General features: G+C 43.3%; 1 protein-coding gene across 3 annotated transcripts in view; it reads left to right on the forward strand.

Moving 5' to 3' along the window:
* Positions 1-25,747, forward strand: part of LOC136857599 (sialin) — a 380,389-nt gene that overhangs the window by 166,215 nt on the left and 188,427 nt on the right. For all 3 annotated transcript variants that reach the window (XM_067136381.2, XM_067136380.2, XM_068225248.1), the window contains one exon: positions 8,117-8,337. In XM_067136381.2, the coding sequence (XP_066992482.2) occupies positions 8,117-8,337 (221 nt within the window). The remainder of the gene's footprint in view (positions 1-8,116; positions 8,338-25,747) is intronic.

The following is a 25,747-nucleotide window of genomic DNA, read 5'->3' on the forward strand; positions in this document are numbered from 1 at the left end:
GTGAAAATGAGAGGAAGTGGGGCTATCAGACAAGTGCAATTTTTGGAGTGAAGGGATAGTCCTGTGGAATTTCCCGTGGTTATTCCATCGGTCATTGTCTCAGGGGAAGGAGTCGGACGGTGAGTCTTGCTCAGGTGTAAACAGCTAATGGACTGGGAACGATTGTCACTGGTGGCGAATGATATACATTCGTTGGTGCAGTGTCCTACACAAGCGACGGTGCCATTAGAGACGGACAGCTTCGTAGGGAAGGAAGATCTGAAGTTGATTCATAATGCCAGTACCGTACAAATGAATGCCGCCGCCTACCTAAGTGGCATACGATCTGAAGCTGGAATGAAGGAGAGACTAAGCGATTAAGATTAATCGAATATCTGTGGAGCACTGCGAGTGTAACATTCTATACAAGTGACATAAGAGATCTAGGAATGAAATGTTTATGATTCTACAAAACTTAAGAAGCAAAGCATGCGAAAAATGCGAATGATCAATTATTGTTACCGCTAATCAGAACTGCATACCCCTTTTTCGTTAGCAACTTAATTATTTGAGGTGGGCCTGCCGTAATGATTCGCCAAAGGTTTGCTAGACCATACCCACATGACAGGGGGTCAGAAGATCCGCGGACGCCACTACAATTGCTTCCTCATTTTTTCTTTGACGTACAACCATATTACTCTTTTTTGAGTTAGTCATCTATAGCTATATCCCACAAATATAAGGTAAGGGTTACCTCTCTTTCTTGAAATACACTCTATAATGAACCGGACTGAGCCAAAGTTCAGAATGACAAGTTATCAAACCAAATGTGTACTCCATTCTCGAGCAGCCATTCGGCTAGGGACGCGCAGCTGTGAGCTTGCATCCGGGAGATAGTGGGTTCGAAACCCACTGTCGGCAGCCCTGAAAATGGTTTTCCGTGGTTTACCATTTTGACACCAGGCAAATGCTGGGGCTGTACCTTAATTAAGGCCACGGTCGCTTCCTTCACACTCCTAGCCCTTTCCTTCCCATCGTCGCCATAGCACCTATCTGTGTCGGTGCGACGTAAAGCAACTAGCATTCTCGAGCAGGATTTTTCCATGGAGTTGTCACAAGTAGTCAACATTCCGTCGCTAACGGGGAACTCAGGACTGTGAGTGTTTATAATCCGTCGTTAATAGGAATCGTCGCTACCAGGAGGACACCGGTCAGTTAAGAATAATATATATTAATGTTATTTGCTTTACGTCCCAATAACTACTTTTACGATTTTCGGAGACGCCGAGGTGCCGGAGTTAGTCCCGCAGGGATTCTTTTACGTGCCAGTAAATCTACCGACACGGGGCTGACGTACTTGAGCACCTTCAAATACCACCGGACTGAGCCTGGATCGAAACTGTCAAAGTTGGGGTCAGAAAGCCAGCGCCTCAACCGTCTGAGCCACTCAGCCCGGCACCGGTCAGTTAAACCATGAAGCGAAACATCCGGTCTTGTAGAGGCAACTAGTCAAACATGTTATGTGATAGGTCGCGAACTTCCATCACTGAAAGATGGAACTGATGTATGTAGTCCCGCTTTCTGATACGGGGTAGGGAATGAGGTGAGGTGAATGCCATTCCTGACGCCTGCGCCAGTTGAGGAGCTAATTAAGATGAAATGAATGACTGGTGAATGAAATAGGTTAAGAAGGCGGATAGAATCGGCTGTGGCCTATGAACGACAAAGCTGTGGTGGCATTACACGTATGCTTTGGCCAACTAGTCTCTCGATCAGATCTACAGGTATTATTCACTTGAACTGCCTCGTAGTAATTCGGTCAGCTGTGCTGTGGTTATGTGCATATTGCTTGCTATATGTCACTTCTTCATGTGTGTGTTTTATTGAATTATGGTTCAGAAGAAAAAAAGTAACTGTAATTTGTCCTAAAATTATTTTTAAAAAGTTGCTCAGTGTCGTAGAATATTTAGGAAACTTTTAATTGGGATTATACGAATGACAAAATTTATATTTGGCAATATTTGGAATTTCTTGGCACATTAGATCTACGGATCTTAATCGAAACGTATGTGAGGCATAAAAGGCAAATGCCTAGGGTTTTTTTCAATTAAATTCTGGTATTGAGCAGATTATTTAGGGCCTCCGGGGCTCAGGTGGCAATGCACCGGCCTCTCACAGCTGAGTTTCGTGGTTCAAATCCCGGTTACTTCATGTGAGATTTGTGCTGGGCGAATCCTATGTGGGACAGGTTTTCCTCCGGGTACTCCGGTTTTCCCTGTCTTCTTTCATTCCACCAACACACTCCAATATAATATCATTTCATCGCTGATTAATCATTGCCCCAGAGGAGCGCGACAGGCTTCGGCAGCCGGCAGAATTCCGATCTTCGCCGCTAGGTGGGAGCTTCATTCATTTCAATTCTGACCATTCCTGGCTCGGTGGAAATTATGTTCGATTCGTAAATTCAATGAGAGGAAATAGAGACACTAATGGTGGTACAGCGGTATACCGTGCTGTAAATGTGGAATTGAAATACTGTACTGCGTTATGGAGCGATCATCCTCTTGTGTGTTGTATTTCAGCTCAGTGATCTCAAACCTTCAGGATGTTGACATTTACATTTCGAGTAGTAGCACTCGGGGACTGGACCGTATGCTTGCACTTACTGCCTAATGCACCCGTGACCTAGTTGATATACATATTCTGCATGCTTCATTAGTGGAGATGTAGCCTACTACAGACGAGGACGCTTGGAGCGTGTCTCGCTATATCCATTTGAAATTAAAATGTCCAGGTTGAGGTGAAGTACGCATCACTCTGAAATGCGCTAATGTTTTCTCTCATGAACTTTCGTATTAAAGAAAACTATTTCAGATATAAGGCAAGGACTCATTTGCCTCTGTGGTGTAGTGGTTAGTGTGATTAGCTGCTACACCCGGAGGCCCGGGTTCGATTCCCAGCTCTGCCACGAAATTTGAAAAGTGATACGAGGGCTCGGAAGGTCAGCTGATTAGAGGGGGTCTCGATTTCCGCCTCACCCATCCTCGAAGTGGTTTTTCGAGATTTCCCACATCTCCTCCAGGCAAATACGGGATGGTACCTAACCCCTGTTCAGAATAGTTGGTGAGGCCGCCTGGGTGAGGTACTGGTCCTCCTTCCCAGTTTCATCCCTCAACCCACAGTCTCACGCTCCAGGACACTGCCCTGGAGGCGGTAGAGGTGGGATCCCTCGATGAATCCGAGGGAAAAACCAACCCTAGAGGGTAAACAGATTAAGAAAGAAAGAAAGAAAGAAAGAAAGAAAGATACAAAGAACGGTAAGAACTCGTAGTCTGTAGTATAACGACAATTCGTTTGTTTCATGAACCTCGTTTTACCCTTATAACGGTAATTTTCAGGATTTTATATCAAACGTTCTTTGAGTGCGAGACAAGGGAATTATAGCAGTACATATAGCATATCTATCGGAAAAGCGTTAGGAAAGAGAGACAGAGAGAGAGAGAGAGAGAGATGTGTAGCTTATTTGTATATTTATTAGAGGTTTTCTCTGATAGACTAACAATATAGTTAAATAGTTATTACGGTAGTAAAATATTTCACAAAAGGTATAACTGATGGTTGCCTGGCAGAGGTGGTAAAGGCGTGCTGGGTTCACCCGGAAGAACGTGGGTTCGATTCCCCGTCATGAAGTCGAAAAATTTAAGAAACGAGCTTTCCACCTCCGGAGGTGCACATGGCCCCCAAGGTCACTCAGTCTACACCAAAAAATGAGTACCAGGTTAATTCCAGTGGGCAAAGGCTGCCGGGCGTAGAACTAACCACTCTACCCCACCAAGTGCGAGGTTACGGATAGAGGGAGCCTTTACCTTCCAGCCCTCCTTTATGGCCACTTTTACTTATTTAGGTCAATATGTCAAGTAATACAATTTCGTTTGCTCCACTACTGAGTTTAAGGAGTTTAACTACGTATCTCTTTGTACAGTTCGTTTAGGAGATAACTTTCTTCTCCTTTCTTAATCTGCCTACCCTCCAGGGTTGGTTTTTCCCTCGGACTCAGCGAGGGATCCCACCTCTACCGCCCCAAGGGCACTGTCCTGGAGCGTGAGATTTCGGGTCTGGGGATACGACTGGTAAGGAGGGCCAGTACCTCGCCCGGGTGGCGTCACCCGTTATGCTGAACAGGGACCTTGGGAAGGGACAGGAAGATGGGAAGGGATAGACAAGGAAGAGGGAAGGAAGCGGCCGTGGCCTTAATTTACGTACCATCCCGGCATTTGCCTGGAGGAGAAGTGAGAAATCACGGAAAACCACGGAAAACCACTTCGAGAATGGGTAAAGCGGGAATCGAAACCGCCTCTACTCAGCTGACCTCCCGAGGCTGAGTGGACCCCGTTCCAGCCGATGTACAACTTTTGAAATTTCGTGGCAGAGCCGGGAATCGAACCCCAACCACTACAGAAACACGCAATAGTGAATACAGAGAGGATTAGAGTCAGGAAGGGCAACTGGCCGTAAAACAGCGCCAAATGAATTGCTATATAGTTTGCACCCACAACCCCACAGCTGTCGGAAATATGCTAAAAGAAGAAGAAGATTTACATTTTTTAAATTGGCTTTACGTCGCACCGACACAGATAGGTCTTACGGTGACGATGGGATAGGAATGGTCTAGGAATGGGAAGAAAACGGCCGTGTCCTTAATTAAGGTACAGCCCCAGTATCGCCTGGTGTGAAAATGGGAAACCACGGAAAACTATCTTGAGAGCTGCTGACAGTGGAGATCGAACCCACTATCCCCCAGATGCAAGTTCACAGCTGCGCGCCCCTGACTGCCCGGTAGATGATTTACTAACACAAAAACAAATTTATATCAATGCCGACCATGGCAAGTAGCATAAATGGTATTTCACATTCAAAGAACCGTAATATATCCTCACTAGAATTCATTATTTACTGAAAATGTGGCATTCATATTTCTTCTTCTTCTTCTTCTTAATCTGTTTACCATCCAGGGTCAGTTTTTCCCTCGGACTCAGCGAGGGATCCCACCTCTACCGCCTCAAGGGCAGTGTCCTAGAGGTTCAGACTTTGGGTCGGGGGATGAAACTGGGGAGAATGACCAGTACCTCGCCCAGGCGGCCTCACCTGCTATGTTGAACAGGGCCCTTGTGAAGGGATGGGAAGATTGGATGGGACAGGCAAGGAAGAGGGAAGGAAGCGGCCGTGGCCTTAAGTTAGGTACCATCCCGGCATTTGCCTGGAGGAGAAATGGGAAACCACGGAAAACCACTTCCAGGATGGCTGAGGTGGGAATCGAACCCACCTCTACTCATTTGACATCCCGAGGCTGAGTGGACCCGTTCCAGCCCTCGTACCACTTTTCAAATTTCGTGGCAGAGCCGAGATTCGAACCCGGATCTCCGGAGGTGGCAACTAATCATGCTAACCACTACACCACAGAGGTGGAGAGCATTCATATTTACAGTACATTTTCTGAAAAATTAGATTTACGTTCACTGTCACACACTGTAATTAGTAAACAATTTAATTGTTTAATTGAGTGCGTTTCCAATTTATAAATTCAGATATTTTATTGTGTTGTCATCATCTGTGCTCCAATAAAGTATTTATTAGTGTCGCTTTTAATCACTTATCATTTTAGTTCTGTCTCTTTTAGGCCATGTACATTACAGTGTCGAAATTCCTGAACGTACATTACATCATTATTTTCTATGTATGTTTATTGAATTTTTTCATCTTAGTCTGTGTTATCAGTTTTAAAAGTAATTTTTATTTGCTTATTGATGTGTTAAGGTGCCTACTGTCTGTGTACTTTCAAGGAGATAAACAAGTAAATAAATTTGTTTTAGAATAAATACAAAAATTGATAAATTACGTAAAATATTTACTCACAAACAGAAAATTTATCTCAGTGCTGACCATGACAAGTAGTATCAATGGACACGTGATTTTTACTTGGGCAAAACCACGTATTTATACTATTTATGCATTTTTAGCCTGGTGTTATCTCCTAAGTCCGCCTCTGTAGTGTAGTGGTTAGTGTGATTAGCTGCCAAAGCCGGAGGCCCGGGTTCGATTAATGGCAATGCCACGAAATTTGAAAAAGTATTTGATCAAAATGATTAGGCGAGGTAAAATAATTAAGTGCACAAAATGATCTTACTTTACCGTAGTTCATTATCGTTATTGTTAAAGTAGACAATAATAGCATTAGTAAACTAATGTAGATTTGTTACATTATATTTATTTAATCCGTTTATCCTGCAGAGTTGGTTTCTCCCTCGGACTCAGCGAGGTAGCGTGAGACTTTTGGTTGGGAATACAACTCGGAATGAGGACTAGTGCCTTTCCAACGCGGCGTCCCTGCTATGCTGAGCAGGGGCCTTGTAGGGGGTATGGGAAGACAGGGAAGAGGGAAGGAAGCCGTGGCCGTAAGTTAAGTAATATCCCGGAATTAGCCTGTAGGAGAAGTGGGAAACCACGGAAAATTTCATCGAGGATGGCTGAGGTGAGAATCGAATACTCCTCTACTCATTTGATCACCCGAGCCTGAGTGCACCCATTGCAGTCCCCGTACTACTTTTCAAATTTCGTGGCAGGGCCGGGAATCGAACCTGGCTCTTCGGGGGTGGCAGATAATCACACTAACCACAGACGTGGATGAAAATAATTCCTTTGGGAAGAAATTTCCGTACATCGGGTTCTTTGTAAATCATTGAAGGTGGTTATTGAGAAGTAAAATTATTATTATTATTTTTATTATTATTATTAACGTTATTGGTTTGAACGCCCGAGTCGGCCATGCGCTTAGGGTCGCGCAGCTCTGAGCTTTCAATCGGGAGATAGTGGGTTCGAATCCCACCGTCGGCAGCCCTAAGGAAAGTTTTGCTAGGTTTCCCATTTTTAACCAGGCGAACATTGGGGCTGTAGCTTAAATAATACCACGGGGACTGCTTCCCAAAGCTAGCCCTTTGCCATCCTCCCGTTGCCGAAAACATTCGAAGTCTTACTGCGACGGTAAACAAAATGATAAAAATAAAAATCATAAAAATAAAAATATTTACGTCCCAGTAACTATATTTACGGTTTTCTGAGACGCCTAGTAGCCGGAGTTTAATACCGCATGAGTTAGTTTACATGCCATCAAATCTACCGACAAGAGGCGGACGTATTTGAGCACCTTCAAATACCACCGGACGGACCCAAGATGGAACTTGCCAAGTTGGGCTCAGCAGGTCAGCGCTTTACCGTCCGAGCTACTCACCCCGATATTATTATTATTATTATTATTATTATTATTATTATTATTATTATTATTATTATTATTATTATTATTATTATTATTATTATTATTATTATTATATATTCTACATATTCATGATAAAGCCTCTGTGACTCAGGCGGCAGCGCGCCGGCGTCTGACCGCTGGGTTCCATGGTTCAAATCCCGGTCACTCCATGTGAGATTTGTGCTGGACAAAGCGGAGGCGGGACAGGTTTTTCTCCGCGTACTGCGCTTTTCCCTGTCATCTTTAATTCCAGCAATACTCTCCAATATCATTTCAATTCATTTGTCATTCATTAATTATTGCCTCGGAGGAGTGCGACAGGCTTTGGCAGCCGGCACAGTTCCTATCCAGGTGGGACGTCATTCATTCCATTCCTGACCCGGTCGAATGACTAAAAACAGGCTGTGGATTTTATACATCTTCATTACAGATTATCATACATTTCAGCGTTCAGTCTGCAAGTCTTTGAGAATTTTCTTAACGGCTGCCACGCTCCTCTATTTGTAACTAGTTCTGTGGCCTCGTTTAGTTCTATACCACTTGGTCTTGTCTCCCTCTACTTCTCTTACCCTCCATATTAGAATTTATTATTCTCCTAGGTGACGTATCCTCCTGCATTCGCCCTAAATTACTCCACCACCGAAGCCTGTTTAAGTGCACAGATAATAATAATAATAATAATAATAATAATAATAATAATAATAATAATAATAATAATAATAATAATAATAATAATAATAATAATAATAATAATAATAATAATATCTGTCTGACATTTTCAAGAAGTAAGGTTGATATTAAAATAATATTTCTTTCTTTATGTTGCAGGGTGGTTAACATGCCGCCAGGTGCTGAACATCATGGTTCTCCTGGGCTTCATGTTCAACTACATGTTGCGGGTGAACCTCACCATCGCTATAGTGGCTATGGTGGTCCCGGCTAACAAGACGGGCAGTGATAACAACTTCACGGCGGTGGACAGTGGATGTGGTGGCGTCGTATCGGCACCCGTCAATTCCTCCATCTCTGTATCGAGCATAGCGCCTGTGGTAAGTAACAACTGACATATGAAAGCCACTGTCACACTCGTCTTTTGTAACAGAACATTGTCTTCAAATATTCTTAAACAGTTCAGACGTTATTTCTATCTAAACATCTTTAACATATTATAAATGAAACATATTTGATCTGTTCAAATACTGTGAAAAAATCACGGACGTGGCCAGGAGAGATGTCTAACATTTTATGGACACAGCTACAGGATGCATCCACCAGATGGACCAACCAGCTTCTCGTCGCCATCGTTGATGGAAGTAAACGAAGATCTGCAGGAACTGGGGGTAACAGAAAGGCCACCTGGACGAGGTACTGGTCCTCATCCCCAGTCGTATCCCCCGACTCAAAGTCTCACGCTCAAGGACACAGCCCTTGAGGCGGCAGAGGTGGAAAAAACCAACCCTGGAGGGTAAACGGATTAAGGAAGAAAGATCATTTCCGTGGAAACCCACAACCTGTTGCCAGTCATTCGACCGGGTCAGGAATGGATGAATGAAGCCCCATCTAGCGGCGAGAATAGGAATTGTGCCGGCTGCCGAAGCCTGTCGAACTCCTCTGGAGCAATGATTAGTGACTGACAAATTAAATGAAATGAGATTGGAGAGTGTTGCTGGAATGAAAGGTGACGGGGAAATCGGGAGTACCCGGAGAAAATCCTGTCCGCTTTCGTTTTATCCAGCACAAATCTCACATGGAGTGACCGGGATTTGAACCACGGAACCCGGCGGTGAGAGGCCAGTGCACTACCGGCTGAACCACGGAAGCTCATCGTTTCGGTAAACATAAGTCACAGATAATAACGTTTCCGTTGTCCGGAATATTAATCAAATGACGGCTGAAACACAGATTCAAGCCACTCCACTACGTTCAGGACGATCTACCTGTGCGAGAAAGATTTCTCACTTACGAAATACCTCGGGAGCAAAGCACGATCACGTTTTACTGATTCACAGTTGCAGAGTTGTTTACGTATAGCTTCAAGCGACTTCTCCCTAAAATTCTGTGTTAAGGTGTGGTGGAACACATACACGGTGTCTTAAAAGGCGATTAAGGGTGGCCTCAGGGGCTGTCAACTTTGGAGCGCTGGTTGGGAACCACGAACACCCAGCTTAGTCTGACATTGCTTACGCTTACTTGCGCCAGGTCGGCTCTTGTCCTTTAATGATCCCGACCATATTAGGTTTCCGAGTCCTAGAGAGCCTTTCATTGTTACTCCTTTCGTGGCCCTATTCTTTCTTTTGCCGATACCTTCATTCATCGAAGTATCGAACTCCTCATCTGATTACTGTTAATGGAGAATAGTTGCCCAATTATACTCGTTCTTAAACAATTATCTCCACGACTACCGAAACACGCATTAGTAATAATATTCCTCTTCATAAGGTTGGTGTCAGGAAGGGCATCCAGCCATAGAACTGGGATTATTCCACATGTAGTGCTGACCCCAACAACTGGTGAAATGCCTGGAAGCAGGACAAGATGATTCAAGTTCAGTGATGTCATTAACCTGGTGAGGATTTAAAAATATTACGTATTTATTTAATTCCTTCACCCTCCAGGGTTTGATTTTTCCACCGAACGCAGCGAGATATCCCACCTCTGCCGCCTCAAGGGAAGTGTCCTGGAACGTGAGACGTTTGATCTGGAATATAACTGGGAAGGAGAACCAGTTCCTCGCCCAGGCGGCCTCACGTGCTACGCTGAACAGGATCCTTGTAGATGATGGGAAGATTGGAAGGGATAGACTAGGAAGGTGGAAGGAAGCGGCCTTGGCCTCAAGTTAGGTACAACCGGGCTGAGTGGCTCAGACGGTTAAGGCTCTGGCCTTCTAACCCGAACTTGGCAGGTTCGATCCTGGCTCAGGTCGGTGGTATTTGAAGATGCTCAAATACGACAGCCTCGTGTCGGTAGATTTACTGGCACGTAAAAGAACTGCGGGACTACATTCCGGCACCTCGGTGTCTCCGAAGACCGTAAAAGTAGTTAGTGGGACGTAAACCAAATGCCATTATTATTATTATTGTTATTATTATTATTATTATTATTATTATTATTATTATTATTATTATTGTTACCGTGTTTTTGTGGTAGCTATGCATGAAAGAAGGTGCTGGGTGGTGAATAGGTCTCAAGCTACTAAAGTGAAATTAATTTTAAAATTTAACAAGGTTATATTTTCTTTTCAAAATTAGGTAACAACAAATAGAACAGGTACTTAGTAGCCGAAACACGATTGAAAAATACATTTACATAGGTACCCCATTTGGGGCTTCAAAAGTCAGAAACATAATTCTTGAGCAATGAGCCCAACCTTACAATGAACACCATACAACAAAGGGGCCGAAAACCCCCAAACATGCCAGAAACATTTGCTTCCAATTACACCCAAAAGCCTCCTTGAGGCAGAAACACAATTTTCAAGAAAGGGCAACTTCCCCCTAAAATACAAGCCTATCATAGGCCACTCCGAACTCCACCTTTAAGCTGTCCTCAAAGGACATATACACAGGGGTAAAATACCCAACCTACTGAGGTCTGTTAAATGACAAGAAGGTTAATACATGACCTCTAAAATACAATTTGAGAGGAGGCGAACTTGCACTCCTAATACACTTTGCTTAAGACCTACTTGGCACTAGGCCGTTAATACAAGGGCTAATCCCATACTACAGAGGTGACTTAATAGCAATTTACATTACATTACGGAAGAATTGGTTGAGAAAAATAAGTTCACCTCAAGACGATGTGAGTGGGAGCTCGAGAGGGTTAAGCACTCTCTATCCCGATATGTCATGTGAAAATAGAATAGATACCAGTTGTTTTTACATTTTAGGAAAAGGTTACATGGTTGAACGCTTAGAACCCGCCCCGAAAGTTAAACTGCTGAGCTAGCAAAGAAAGAAGTTATTAATCGGCCATTACCTTGTTGTTGACCGCTGCCGAAGAAAGAGGCGCTTCCCGCCCCCTGCTATGTACTTAACACACTGAAAGATGGAACAGAAGTGGCCCGGAGACCCAAAAATCAGCAGTTTATATCCTCTCGTGGAAGGTTCTAGGCGTTAGGGGAATGAAAACACCCGCCCACAATTATTTTATTGGCTAGGACTCCGCAACCGATACAAGTTGGGGGAAGATACACCAGATTGGTCAGAAATTAATAGAAGAATTTCGGGATTGGATACATTCATAACAAGGGGAAGAAAGGGGTAAATATTGCCAACTTAAACAATGACAGAAAGAAATTTAACAAAGAACAAACTCTTGAAATTAAATTTTCTCCAAAAAAATAGTTCTTTGACTCCTCACTAGGTTGCACTATTGTTGATCTTCAGTAGTGTCCTCTAGAAGAGAAAGTTCACACTTCTTACTTCAAGTGAAACAAAACCACATGAAAAGTGACACAGTTCTAAAACTCCAAAATTTACAGGTAGTGACATCTTCTGAGAAGGTAGAAAATTAATACCGTCAATAAAGTTCAGACTTCCTCCAGCAGAGGAGTTTTAACTGGCGCGCATTTAAATTAGCGGCGTGGAGGTGTACCACCCGGTACAGACCTCCCCCCCCCAAAAGTTCCTCCAAGGGGTAACACAGAAGAACATAAACTTTTGTTTGAAAATAAGGTCCAAGTTTTGATGTAGATATGGAGATTAATTGCCAAAAAAAAAAAAAATATAAGGTTTTCTTAATTTGTTTTGATTTAGTTTCAAAATTTTGTTGTTGCAGATGAAGAATAGTTTGTAAGTTTGTAGAAGTAGAATTCCGAGGGTAAACTTTTAATACGTAAAAGTGAAGGAAAATTTTGCAATGTCCACCAAATATTGCTGTTGAATTCCCATGAAACGGTATTAAGGTTGAACAGGAATGTCTATGTAGTTGATGTAGGCTAAGTTGGATGGCCAGACCGGCCGTTGCAGCTTGCGTCCAAAGGGAGGCCGCTCGGACCCCTCAAGTACCCTGAGATACCGCTTGCCCGCACTATGAGGGGAGCAGAGGTGTTGAAACACGCCGCGCCCGCGGTGAACATATACAGGCTGCGGGCAAGTAGCAGGTCGTGCGCCGCACATCAGCCTTGGCCGGGAGGAGAGCTCCGGCTCGCCGTGCACATGTCGTCCTCGCTGGGGCCGTGGGGGCCCGTCCTCTGCTCCAGTTGCTGCACGGCTCCGCGCGGCTGCGGGGGCACTGAAACATTAAAGCTAGGCGGCAGAATTGTGTTGGACCATCATCTTTTTTTTTTTGAGGGCACAGGCTTGGTGAGGAGGTTGAGGGGTCAGCGGCGTGCAGATATCCATGGCATTTACTCAAATCAAGCCACAGTGTGTATTGAAGCAGGAGACGGGAGCGTGGTAATGGCCGAGGCAAGGACAGAATGGCAGTTTAACGGATCGGGGAAGGTTTTACAAGAGGCTTACATATAAGACCAAAATATTATAGAAGGGGCAGAAAGCCTTAAAAGTTGAACTCAAAAAAAAAAAAAATATAACCTTCATATTCCTTTCAAATTATATGAAGCAAGTTGACACAAAATTTACACTGGTTTCACCTGTGACAGGTGAACCCTAAATATCCTCTCGGTGGCTGGATTGCTTACTAACAACGTAACCGGCGTAAGGAAATCAAGAATAATGCATGGCCCATGAAATCTGGGAGCAAGCTTGCCCGCGGGAACAAAATTCTTGACCATTACCTGGTCACCTACATTCAAAGTGGTGGGTCTCCGTCCACAATCATACCTTTCCCTGACCTTTTCATGAGATACCTTAAGATTGGCTTTAGCCTTCTTCCAAAGATCTTTAATATTATCCGGATATATTGTCTCGGGTAGAATGTCACTCAGAGACCAGAGGTTAGAGAGCGGCGAGTTGGGAACAAACTTGAACATCAAAGAAGCTGGAGTGAATTTATGTGATTCATGAACCGCCGTATTCAAAGCAAAAGCTAACCAATGCAGGGACGTGTCCCACCTGGAATGATCATCATGATGATAGGCAATCAGTGCGGACCTGAGATTACGATTAACCCGTTCAGCCAGAGATGGTTGAGGGTAATAAGCCGAAGTAGTTACATGAGAGATGGACAAGTCAAAACAGAATTTACGAAATAAATTAGATGTAAAAGCCTTAGCATTATCAGATACAATATATTGGCACGGACCAAAAGAAGCAAGTAATGGTAGACTGAGCGGTAGCCAGCTTAGTCGGAAATAACCAGGAAAATCTGGTAAAACCATCTACACTTACAAAGATGAATTTGTTGGCATTTCCCTTCGACTGGGGGAAGGGTCCTACATAATCAATATACAGGCGTTCCATGGGGCGCGATGCTTGATGCGAAGACAAGAGGCCTACCTTGGTGGACATGGTTGGTTTACTAATCAAACAGGATTTACAAGCCTTTACTAGTTCACGGATTTCACCGTCCATACCTTTCCAGATGAACATTTCACGAATCTTTTCACGAGTTTTAAAGATACCAAGATGCCCTCCTAATGGGGTCTCATGATAATACTTGAAGATCATAGGTACAAGAACCGCTGGAACAACAACCTTCATCATCTTGTCATGCCCCGAAGGGCAACATAAAACACCATTCCTCAGAACATAAGGGACAACATGTTCCCCAGAAGAAAGGGTTTCCATTATCGGAGCCAGCGTCGGATCTTCATGTTGGTATTTCTTGATATCCCTAAAGAGCATGGGGGCATCAGTTAAAATGGCATTAACATCAAATAGTGTGGACTCGGGAGGTGATGAACGGTCGACCGGTTCATGGTCCTCAACGTCGTTTGAAAACATACGGCTGAGTCCATCAGCAACAACATTTTCAGTACCTCTGATATGCCTGACATCGAATTGGAAGGCAGAAATACGGATGGCCCAACGGATGCCCTAGGAAAGACATAGAGGGCTTAGCAAAGGCAACCTTGGACAACTTAACCGTTAACCCAGCCTTACGAAGGCGATCGAGAACTTCTCGCAGATGATCTAGATGTTCTTCAAAAGTCTCTGAAAATACGACGACATCATCCAAGTAGTGATATAAGTACTCAAATTTGATGTCGGAGAAGACCCTATCTAGTAGCCTAGTGAGTACAGCTGCTCCGGTGGGGAGCCCGAAAGGCACGCGGTTGTATTCGTATAAATTCCAGTCCGTAGCAAACGCTGTAAGATGTTTAGACTCTTCGGCAAGGGGAATTTGATTATAGGCCTGATTCAAGTCCAAGATAGTAAAGAACTTGGCCTTACGAAACCATGAAAAACAAGAATGAAGGTCGGGAAGGGGCACAGATTGTAACACCACCTTCCGATTGAGAGCCCTGTAATCAATGACAGGCCTGAAGCCTCCTTGGGGTTTCGGGACCAAAAAAATAGGCGAAGAATACGCTGACTTAGAGGGCCTAATAATACCGTCCTTCAACATCTGATCGATGATTTCTTTCAGAGCCTTCATTTTAGGTGGAGATAACCTATACGGTGGAAAACGGACAGGAATCGAATCCGTGACCTCAATTTTGTATTCAATAAGGTCAGTAACACCAAGAGTATCAGAGAACACCTCGGGAAACGACTGACACAGTTTGCGAATACTATCAGCCTGCTCCTCAGGTAGATGTCTAAGGTCTAACAACATCTCATCCTGGGTAGGCGAAATAGAAGAACATGACACAGAATTACACTTTAATAGTGGGATTTTACCATTAGAAGCAAATTTGAATGTGCACGACCTAGACTGGAGATCGAGCACAAGACCAGTGTGAGAAATAAAGTCAGCTCCCAATATAATGGGGCAAGACAATTGCTTGGCCACAAACAATTTAACTTTCCATGTAAACTTAAAAATACGAATTTTGACCAGTAAGGAACCTAGAGTTTCTAATGGAGATGAATTAGCCGATACGTATGGAACAGGAGAAGAGACATAGTCAGGAAGTTTACAAACCGTTTTCAATTTATAATACCATTCAGCCGAAATAATCGAACAAACACTTCCTGAATCTAAGAGAGCTGTTATAGGCTCGTTATTTAACTCAATCTTAAGAAAAGGAACAGGTGCGGGGGTATCCGCCGCAATCCTAAGACATTCTTTAGGGCATTCAAAAGATGAATTTGAAGGCTGATCGTTCTCTGCATTTACAACCTGTTTACCAGGGGCTGAGTCTCGGGAAGATGGATTAGTCGACTCAGCCGAAGCCACTAGTCACTTTTCGTTATTGGCATAGGTGGAATTTGCACCAGAAGTTGAGCAGGAGGGGGTGCTATTCGAGTTTGGGCAATTCTTGGCGATATGTTAGAAGGCCCCACATTTAAAACAGCCTTGTGCTGAACCAGCTCCATTATTTGCCCTACTACTTTTGACCAATGGACATTTATTGCGAAGATGGTCAGGCGACCCGCAAGCATAACATTTACGGGGTGTGACTGGTCGGCGAGGTGGAGGCCGAGTATTACTAAACGAAGGAGGGGGTTCTTTTGCCACACGCAAGGAATCGGCGTACCTAACTCCTTCCGCTGAGACGGCCAATGCTTCAAGTTCAGAGAAACTTTGCGGGCACGCCGCGAAACACAAATATGACCTATAGGGAGGTGAAATTCCCTCGACAATAGCCTGTACAATCTGATCTTCAGGAAAATGAAGGGCAAACACCCTAGTGTAAAACTTAATGTCCTGTATGAAATCAGCCAAGTTTTCATCCAAGCGTTGTACACGATAATAGTACTTCTGAATAAGGGAGGACCTGGCCCTAGCCGGGATGAAGTTAGCTAGCAAATGGGCATGGAAATCCTCAATAGATGATTGCTCGGCAATGGCTCTTACGATTTTATCAGAGAGAATACCAATAGCATAAGGATAGATGATTTGCAAAATTTGACATGGAGAAAGAGAAAACACGAGGGCATGATCCTGAAATTCAACCAGAAATCTTAAAAATGAAATTACTTCACTGGTGGTATTAACCGAAAACTTAGAGATACCTCTGAGCAACATTGCCAATGGATGAGGCAAGCTGCTAAACCCGGGTGACATAGTAGGTAAAGGTTTCAATGGCAAGGAAGTTAATTCAGAACGGATGTTACTCAACGATGCACGGCGTTCAGGCTCGTTGTCCAATGGGGCAGAGATAGTTTGGGCAGCAATGGTTTTCCTATTTACTTCTCCCTTAGGAGGTTCTTCCTCACTACCTACATTCACCGTGACGGGTTGATCAGTTTTGGGAGGAACCTCCCCCGGTAACAATTGAGTGACCTTGTTCGATAATTCAGACATATTTTCAAGCAGCGTACTAGCTTCCTTCCTCTGAACGTCATTCAGTTTTAGAGACAACAGATCGTTAACTCTATTTGAAAAGTGATATAGCCTAGCTTGCACACGCTTAATTTGATTAGGAGAAGGATCATTTTCATCATAAAAACTAACTACAGAAGCTAGATCAGTAATATTCTCCGTGATCGTGGAAAGAGAGTCGTCAATTTCTTTCTCTCCCAAATTGGGGATGGAAATGGGCAAATCTAGGGACTCTCTAAGCTTGTTTGTGTCTACTGCAACCGTGCCTCCAGATTGTACATTTCTAATAGTTAATTCATAGATCAACTCCTCTTTGCGCAAATAGTTAAGATGGAGAACATCGCGAGGGCCGGGCATGGTGTCAGAACAATTTTGAAACAAAATCAAGAAAAATTCCAGCAACTGAGAAAATTGTTAGAGTTCGGAAAAAACAATATTTAGCCGTCAAACGGGGCTAAATTGAGACCCATTCAACCACGCTCTGCTACCACTTGTTACCGTGTTTTTGTGGTAGCTATGCATGAAAGAAGGTGCTGGGTGGTGAATAGGTCTCAAGCTACTAAAGTGAAATTAATTTTAAAATTTAACAAGGTTATATTTTCTTTTCAAAATTAGGTAACAACAAATAGAACAGGTACTTAGTAGCCGAAACACGATTGAAAAATACATTTACATAGGTACCCCATTTGGGGCTTCAAAAGTCAGAAACATAATTCTTGAGCAATGAGCCCAACCTTACAATGAACACCATACAACAAAGGGGCCGAAAACCCCCAAACATGCCAGAAACATTTGCTTCCAATTACACCCAAAAGCCTCCTTGAGGCAGAAACACAATTTTCAAGAAAGGGCAACTTCCCCCTAAAATACAAGCCTATCATAGGCCACTCCGAACTCCACCTTTAAGCTGTCCTCAAAGGACATATACACAGGGGTAAAATACCCAACCTACTGAGGTCTGTTAAATGACAAGAAGGTTAATACATGACCTCTAAAATACAATTTGAGAGGAGGCGAACTTGCACTCCTAATACACTTTGCTTAAGACCTACTTGGCACTAGGCCGTTAATACAAGGGCTAATCCCATACTACAGAGGTGACTTAATAGCAATTTACATTACATTACGGAAGAATTGGTTGAGAAAAATAAGTTCATCTCAAGACGATGTGAGTGGGAGCTCGAGAGGGTTAAGCACTCTCTATCCCGATATGTCATGTGAAAATAGAATAGATACCAGTTGTTTTTACATTTTAGGAAAAGGTTACATGGTTGAATGCTTAGAACCCGCCCCGAAAGTTAAACTGCTGAGCTAGCAAAGAAAGAAGTTATTAATCGGCCATTACCTTGTTGTTGACCGCTGCCGAAGAAAGAGGCGCTTCCCGCCCCCTGCTATGTACTTAACACACTGAAAGATGGAACAGAAGTGGCCCGGAGACCCAAAAATCAGCAGTTTATATCCTCTCGTGGAAGGTTCTAGGCGTTAGGGGAATGAAAACACCCGCCCACAATTATTTTATTGGCTAGGACTCCGCAACCGATACAAGTTGGGGGAAGATACACCAGATTGGTCAGAAATTAATAGAAGAATTTCGGGATTGGATACATTCATAACAAGGGGAAGAAAGGGGTAAATATTGCCAACTTAAACAATGACAGAAAGAAATTTAACAAAGAACAAACTCTTGAAATTAAATTTTCTCCAAAAAAATAGTTCTTTGACTCCTCACTAGGTTGCACTATTGTTGATCTTCAGTAGTGTCCTCTAGAAGAGAAAGTTCACACTTCTTACTTCAAGTGAAACAAAACCACATGAAAAGTGACACAGTTCTAAAACTCCAAAATTTACAGGTAGTGACATCTTCTGAGAAGGTAGAAAATTAATACCGTCAATAAAGTTCAGACTTCCTCCAGCAGAGGAGTTTTAACTGGCGCGCATTTAAATTAGCGGCGTGGAGGTGTACCACCCGGTACAATTATTATTATTATTATTATTAAGTTAGGTACAATCCCGTTATTTGCCTGGAGAAGTGGGAAAGGACGGAAAACCACTTCGAGTATATCTGAGGAAGGAGTCGAATCCCCCTTTAGTCAGATGACCTCCCGAGGCTGAGTGGACCCACTTCCAGTCCTCTTGCCACTTTTTAAACTTCGTTGCATAGCCGGGAATCGAACCGGGGCCTCTAGAGGTGGCAGCTAATTATACTAAACCCTACACCACAGAGGCGAACTACGTATTTATTATTATTATTATTATTATTATTATTATTATTATTATTATTATTATTATTATTATTATTTGTTATTATCGATTTCATTGTACCCATAGGCCGTGATCATGCAGTACAGCCTCAGTCACTTCCTTTCCAGCCCCACCCTTGTCCTCTCCCATCGTCGCCATGAGACCTGATTGCGTCGGTGTTAAGTAAAACACGACGCGACGCAAATTATCCATCTTTAACTCATGCAATGACGGTTTTTGTTTTGTTTTGTTTTGTGTGTAGCTATGAAAGATGTGGAGTTGTGTGGTAATAAATAATCAAGATTAATATACAATGGCGCGTGGCCTCAGGAGAGACCTAGTTGACGCCTTATAGACGACCTGCGCGTCTGTGAGGATGGGGCGCTATGTATGATGAATATTGTAATGCTGAAGACGGCACAAACACCCAGTCCCGTAGCCATCGGAATTAACCAATGAAAGTTAAAAATCCTCGGTCTGCCCTGGAAACGAACCCGTGCCTCCTTGGACCAAAAGCTAGCATGCTAACCTTTTAGCCATGGAGGTGGACTACTGTACCTTACGTGCAGGTATGGAACTCTCCTATGCATATAGAAGCGCAGCGCAGTGATATAATACATCCCAGTTACCCAATTTGCATTCCCATTTCCTCCAAAGCATTGCAACATATCACGTAATCTTCACGGGCGGTTTGCAGCATCAATTACAGCTTAGTCTGGGATTGGAATCAGAACTGAGTACCGCTGTAATTAAAGGAGAACATCATCTCCATCTGCCAAAGATAACGGCTCATGAGTTCAACGAGCCAGCATATTACAAACTTTTCTTGACGCAGATAACACAGTGTGCGCAGAGATTCTTTTATGATTATGTCTGGCTGTTAGGTCATCAGCCCAGAGGCTGGTTAGATCCTCAAATAGCACCACCAAAGGTTATGCGGTTATAAGGAAACCGCAAAAACCAATGGCAGCATCAAAATGAGGCGTACTAGGCAAGACGAGGAGTGAGGTAGTTTGCCATTGGTTTCCTCACTGGGTCAGAAAGTGCTATTGCAGCACGACTGACCCTATAAGCAACACCTTTCATAACACTCAGATTCACTAGTCGTGCTCTGAATGTCATTACTCAGCACCACCCATACCCCAGCAGCTTCCATATTGTCACAGCCATGGATGAGACTGGGACTTCGGTGGAAGCTACACTTTACTCTGGCCTGTGCCAAGAGATGGATACAAAAGTTTATGATTATATGCAACCATTAATTACGACATTTACTCAGTCCGGTGGTATTTGATGGTGCTCAAATACAACAGCCCCGTGTCAGTAGATTTACTGGCACGTAAAAGAACTCCATGAACGCATTACGGGGGACGATAAAAATGCGTTCCACTAGGCACCATAAGAACATTTTTTATCGTAGATAACTATGTGCAGAGCCTTCCTTATCGTCATTCTTCACGGGATTTATTTTGATGTTACTTAAAAAAGGTCTACCACTGTGTTGTGGTAGTTGGTGTGATCAGCTGCCATCTCTGGAGGCCAGGCTTCGATTCCCGGCTCTGCCACGAAGTTTTTGAAAAGAGTTACGAAAACTGGATCGGGGTCCACTCAGCCTTGGGAGGTCAACTGAGTAGAGAGTGTTCCATTCCCTCCTCAGCCATCCTGGAAGTGGTTTTCCGTCGTTTCCCTACTTCTCCTCCAGGCAAATGCCAGGATGATCCCTAACTTAAGACCACGGTCGATTCTTTCCCCCTTCCGTGCCTATCCCTTCCATTCTTCCCAACTCGCACAAGGCCCCTGTTCAGCGTAGCAGGTGAGGATGCCTGGGAGAAGTACTGGTCCTCCTACCCTGTTTTATATCCGACCAAATGTCTCAACCTCTATGACACTGCCCTAGAGGCGGTAGGGGTGGGATTCCTCGCTGAGTCGGAGGGAAAACCAACCCTGGAAGTTAAACGGATATTGAAAGTTATTATTAATTTTATTATTATTATTCCCTAGAATTAAAGGATACGAATGGGTGATTGGTAAATGTGGGGAAGATATGGAAGCTAATAGTAATGTGAAGTTTTTGCTAGACTCCTGTGCTAGTATGGGTTTAGCAGTTACGAATACATTCTTCAAGCATAAGGTTATTTGCCGCTACATATGGGAGGGAAGAAGTACCAGATCCATAATAGACTATATCTCAACCGACTTTGAATTCAGGAAATCTGTTAGGAATATACGGGTTTTCCGCGGATTTTTCCATGATACAAACCATTATCGGATCTGTAGTGAACTAAGTATCTCTAGGCCTAGGATAGAGGAAGTGAAATCTGTCTGTAAACGAATAAGGGTAGAAAACCTCCAGGACGAGGAACTTAGAAGTACATGGGTATAATTAGTGAGAAGTTCCGAACAGTGGACAGTAAGCAGGTTCAGGATTTAGAAGGAGAATGGTTGGCATACAGGAATGCTGTAGTAGAAACTGCAAGGGATGCCTAGGAAGAACTATGTGTAAAGATGGGAGAAAGCGAACATATTGGTGGAATGATGAAGTGAGAGCAGCTTGTACACGTAAAAAGAAGGCTGATCAGAACTGGCTCCAAACAAGGGCTGATGCAGACAGGGAATTGTACGTAGATGAAAGAAACAGAGCTAAACAAATAGTTGTTGAATACAAAAAGAAGTCGTGGAAAGATTTTGGTAATAACCTGGAAAGGCTACGCCAAGCAGCAGGGAAACCTTTTTGCACAGTAATAAGGAATCTTAGGAAGGACGGGAAAAAGGAAATGAACAGTGTCCATAGATCACTGGACAGGTGGAGGGAATCTTTTGAACATCTTCTCAACGTAAAAGGAAATCTTTCTGGTAACGTCGCGAACAACCGAGCTCATGGGGAGGAGGAAAATGATGTAGGTGAAATTACTCTTGAGGAATTGGAAACGATTGTAAATAAACTCCATTTTCATAAAGCAGCAGAAATAGACGAAATCAGACCTGAAATAGTGAAGTATAGTGGGAAGGCACGGATGAAATTGCTTCATAGAGTAGTAGGATTAGCATGAAGTGTTGGCAAGGTACCTTCAGATTGAACAAAAGTAGTAATTGCGCCTGTCTATAAGCAAGGGAACGGGAAGGATTGCAACAACTATCGAGGTATCTAATTGATTTGTATACCAGGTAAAGTATACACTGGAATCTTGAAAGGGAGAGTGCGGTCAGTGGTAGAGAGGAAGTTGGTTGAAAACCAATGTGGTTTCAGACCACAGAGGGGCTGTCAGGATCAGATTTTAGTATGCGCCAGGTAATCGAAAAATGCTACGAGAGTAATAGGCAGTTGTGTTTATGTTTCGTAGATCTAGAGAAAGCATATGACAGGGTCCCGGGGGAAAATATGTTCGCCATACTAAGATACTATAGAATTAAGGGTAGATTATTAAAATCAATCAAAGGCATTTGACAATTGGGCTGCAGGGAGAATGAGTTCTTGGTTCAGGGTACTTACAGGGGATAGAAAAGGCTGAAATCTTTCACCTCTGTTCGTAGTTTACATGGATCAATTGCTGAAAGGTATAAAGTGGCAGGGAGGGATTCAGTTAGGTGGAAATGCAGTAAGCAGTCTCGCCTATGCTGACGACTTGGTCTTAATGGCAGATTGTGCCGAAAGCTTGCAGTTCATTGTCTTGGAACTTGAAAACAGGTGCAATGAGTACGGTATGAAAATTAGCCTTTCGAAGACTTAATTGATGTTCGTAGGTAAGAAATTCAACAGAATTGAATGTCAGATTGGTGATACAAAGCTGGAACAGGTAGATAATTTCAAGTATTTAGGATGTGTGTTCTCCCAGGATGGTAGAGGTGCAGTAAGGCTAATGCAGTGAGCTCGGAGTTGCGATCAGCAGTATTCTGAAAGAAGGAAGTTAGTTCCCGGATGAAACTATCTTTACATCGGTCTGTTTTCAGACCAACTTTGCTTTACGGGAGCGAAAGCTGGGTGGACACAGGATATCTTATTCATAAGTTGGAAGTAACAGATGAAAGTAGCGAGAATTATTGCTGGTACAAATAGGTGGGAACAATGACAGGGGGTAATCGGAATGAGGAGATAAAGGCTAATTTCGGAATGAACTCGATGGATGAATCTATACGCATTAACCGGCTTCGGTGGTGGGGCCATGTGAGGCGAATGGAGAGAGATAGGTTACCTAGGAGGGTAATGAACTCTGTTATGGAGGGTATGAGAAGTAGAGGGAGACCAAGACGACGATGGTTAGACTCGGTTTCTAACGATTTAAAGATAAGAGGTATAGAACTAAATGAGGCCACATCACTAGTTGCAAATAGAGGAATGTGGCGACGTTTAGTAAACTCACAGAGGCTTTGCAGACTGAACGCTGAAATTAATAACAGTGTATAATGATGATGTGTGATGTATGTATTATTATTTCCGATACCATGGCTAAATGTTTAGCGTGCTGGCTTTCTTTATAAAGGTTTTCGGTTTTGATTCTTGGCCGGGCCATAGATTATTATTATTATTATTATTATTATTATTATTATTATTATTATTATTATTATTATTATTGTTGTTGTTACGGAGATATCCGTGGTAGTTATGCGTGAAAGAAGGTGCGGGGTGGTGAACGGGTCTCAAGCTACTAAAGTAAAATTAATTAAAATTTAACCAGGTTATATTTTCTTTTCAAAAACAAAGAAATAACAAGCATGGCAGGTACAAAGTAGCAAGTTCAAAAGGGTAGTTACAATATTTACAGGATTTGGGCTTCACGCCCTGAAAACACAATTCTTGAGCAACTAGCCCAACTTTACGATATACAAATTTCAACAACGGGGCAGAAGACCCCAATCGAACCCTGGAGCACTTGCTCCAAATTGCACAGTAAAGCCTCCTCGAGGCATACAACCTTCAGTTCTCAAAAGAGCCACTCGCTCTCAAATTTAAGCCTCTCCCAGGCCACACCAAACTCCACCTTCAAGCTGTCCTTAACGGACATAAACACAGGGGTAAAATACCCAATCTACTGAGGTCTATTAAATGAAAAGCAGGTTAATTAAATGACCTCTAAAATAACAATTTGAGAGGAGGCGAACTTGCACTCCTAATACACTTTGATTAAGACCTACTTGGCACTAGGCCGTTAAAACAAGGGCTAATCCCATACTAAAGAGGTGACTTAAGGAGAGAACAATTTGTTTTACGTTATCGAAGAATAGGTTGAGAAAATAAGTTCACCTCAAAACAATAGGAGTGGGAGCTCGAGAGGGTTAGCACTCTCTATCCCAGTATGTAGCTTTAAAAGAGAATATATGAAAAGAGTAGTTACATTTAGGAAAAGGTTACATGGTGGAACGCTTAGAACCCGCCCCGAGAGTTAAACTGCTGAGCTAGCAAAGAAAGAAGTTATTAATCGGCCATTACCTTGTTGTAGACCGCTGCCGAGGAAAGAGGCGCTTCCCGCCTCCTGCTATGTACTAAATACACTGAAAGATGGAACAGAAGTGGCCCGGAGACCCTAAAATCAGCAGTTTATATCCTCTCGCAGAAGTTTCTAGGCATTAGGGGAATGAAAACAACCTCCCACAAACTTTTTATTGGCTCGGGTACAGAAACATATCCAAGTTGGGGGAAGATACATCGGATTGGTCGGAAATAACTCAAAGAAATTCAGGATTGGATAAATCTAAAACGAGGGGAAAAGGAGGGGTATACAGCCAACTTAAACAATAACAGAAGGAAATTTAGCAAAGAACAAACATTTGAAATAAAAATTTCTCCAACAAAATAGTTCTTTGACTCCGCACTAGGTTGCACTATTGTTGATCTTCAGTAGTGTCCTCTAGAAGAGAAAGTTCACACTGCTTACTTCAAGCGAAACAAAACCACATCAAAAATGACACAGTTCAAAAACTCAAAATTTTCCACGTGGTGACATCTTCTGAGAAAGTAGAGAATTAATAGCGTAGATAAAGTTCAGACTTCCTCCAGCAGAGGAGTTTCAACTGGCGCACATTTTAAATTAGCGGAGTGGAGGTGTACCGCCCGGTACAGACCTTCCCCCCCAAAAGTTCCTCCCGGGGTGACACATGAAATTGTTTGAAAACAAGGTCCAAGTTTTGATGTAGATATGGAGATTAATCGCCAAAAAAAAATATTTATAAGATTTTCTTAATTTGGTTTGATTCAGTTTCAAAATTTTGTTGTTGCAGGTGAAGTAAAGTTTTTAAGTTTGTAGAAGTAGAATTCCGAAGATGGACTTTTAATACTTAAAAGTGATGAAAAATTTTGCAATGTCCACCAAATATTGCTGTTGAATTCCCGAGTGTAGTCATTGCTTATCGTAACTGTTCATGTAGTTGATGTTAATGAAGTTGGATGGCCAGACCGGCCGTTGCAGCTTGCGTCCAAAGGGAGGCCGCTCGGACCCCTCAAGTACCCTGAGATACCGCTCGCCCGCACTATGAGGGGAGCAGAGGTGTTGAAACACGCCGCGCCCGCGGAGAACATATACAGGCTGCGGGCAAGTAGCAGGTCGTGCGCCGCACATCAGCCTTGGCCGGGAGGAGAGCTCCGGCTCGCCGTGCACATGTCGTCCTCGCTGGGGCCGAGGGGGCCCGTCCTCGAACCCAGCCGCGGCACAGCGCCGCGCGGCTGCGGGGGCACTGAAACATTAAAGCTAGGCGGCAGAATTGTGTTGGACCATCATGTTTTTGAGGGCACAGGCTTGGTGAAGAGGTTGAGGGGTCAGCGGCGTGCAGATGTCCATGGCATTTAATATAATTCAGCCACAGTGTGTATTGGAGCAGGAGACGGGAGCGTGGTAATGGCCGAGGCAAGGACAGAATGGCAGTTTAACGGATCGGGGAAGGTTTTACAAA

This window comes from Anabrus simplex, chromosome 1, assembly GCF_040414725.1.
Source record: "Anabrus simplex isolate iqAnaSimp1 chromosome 1, ASM4041472v1, whole genome shotgun sequence".
Lineage (NCBI taxonomy): Eukaryota > Metazoa > Arthropoda > Insecta > Orthoptera > Tettigoniidae > Anabrus > Anabrus simplex.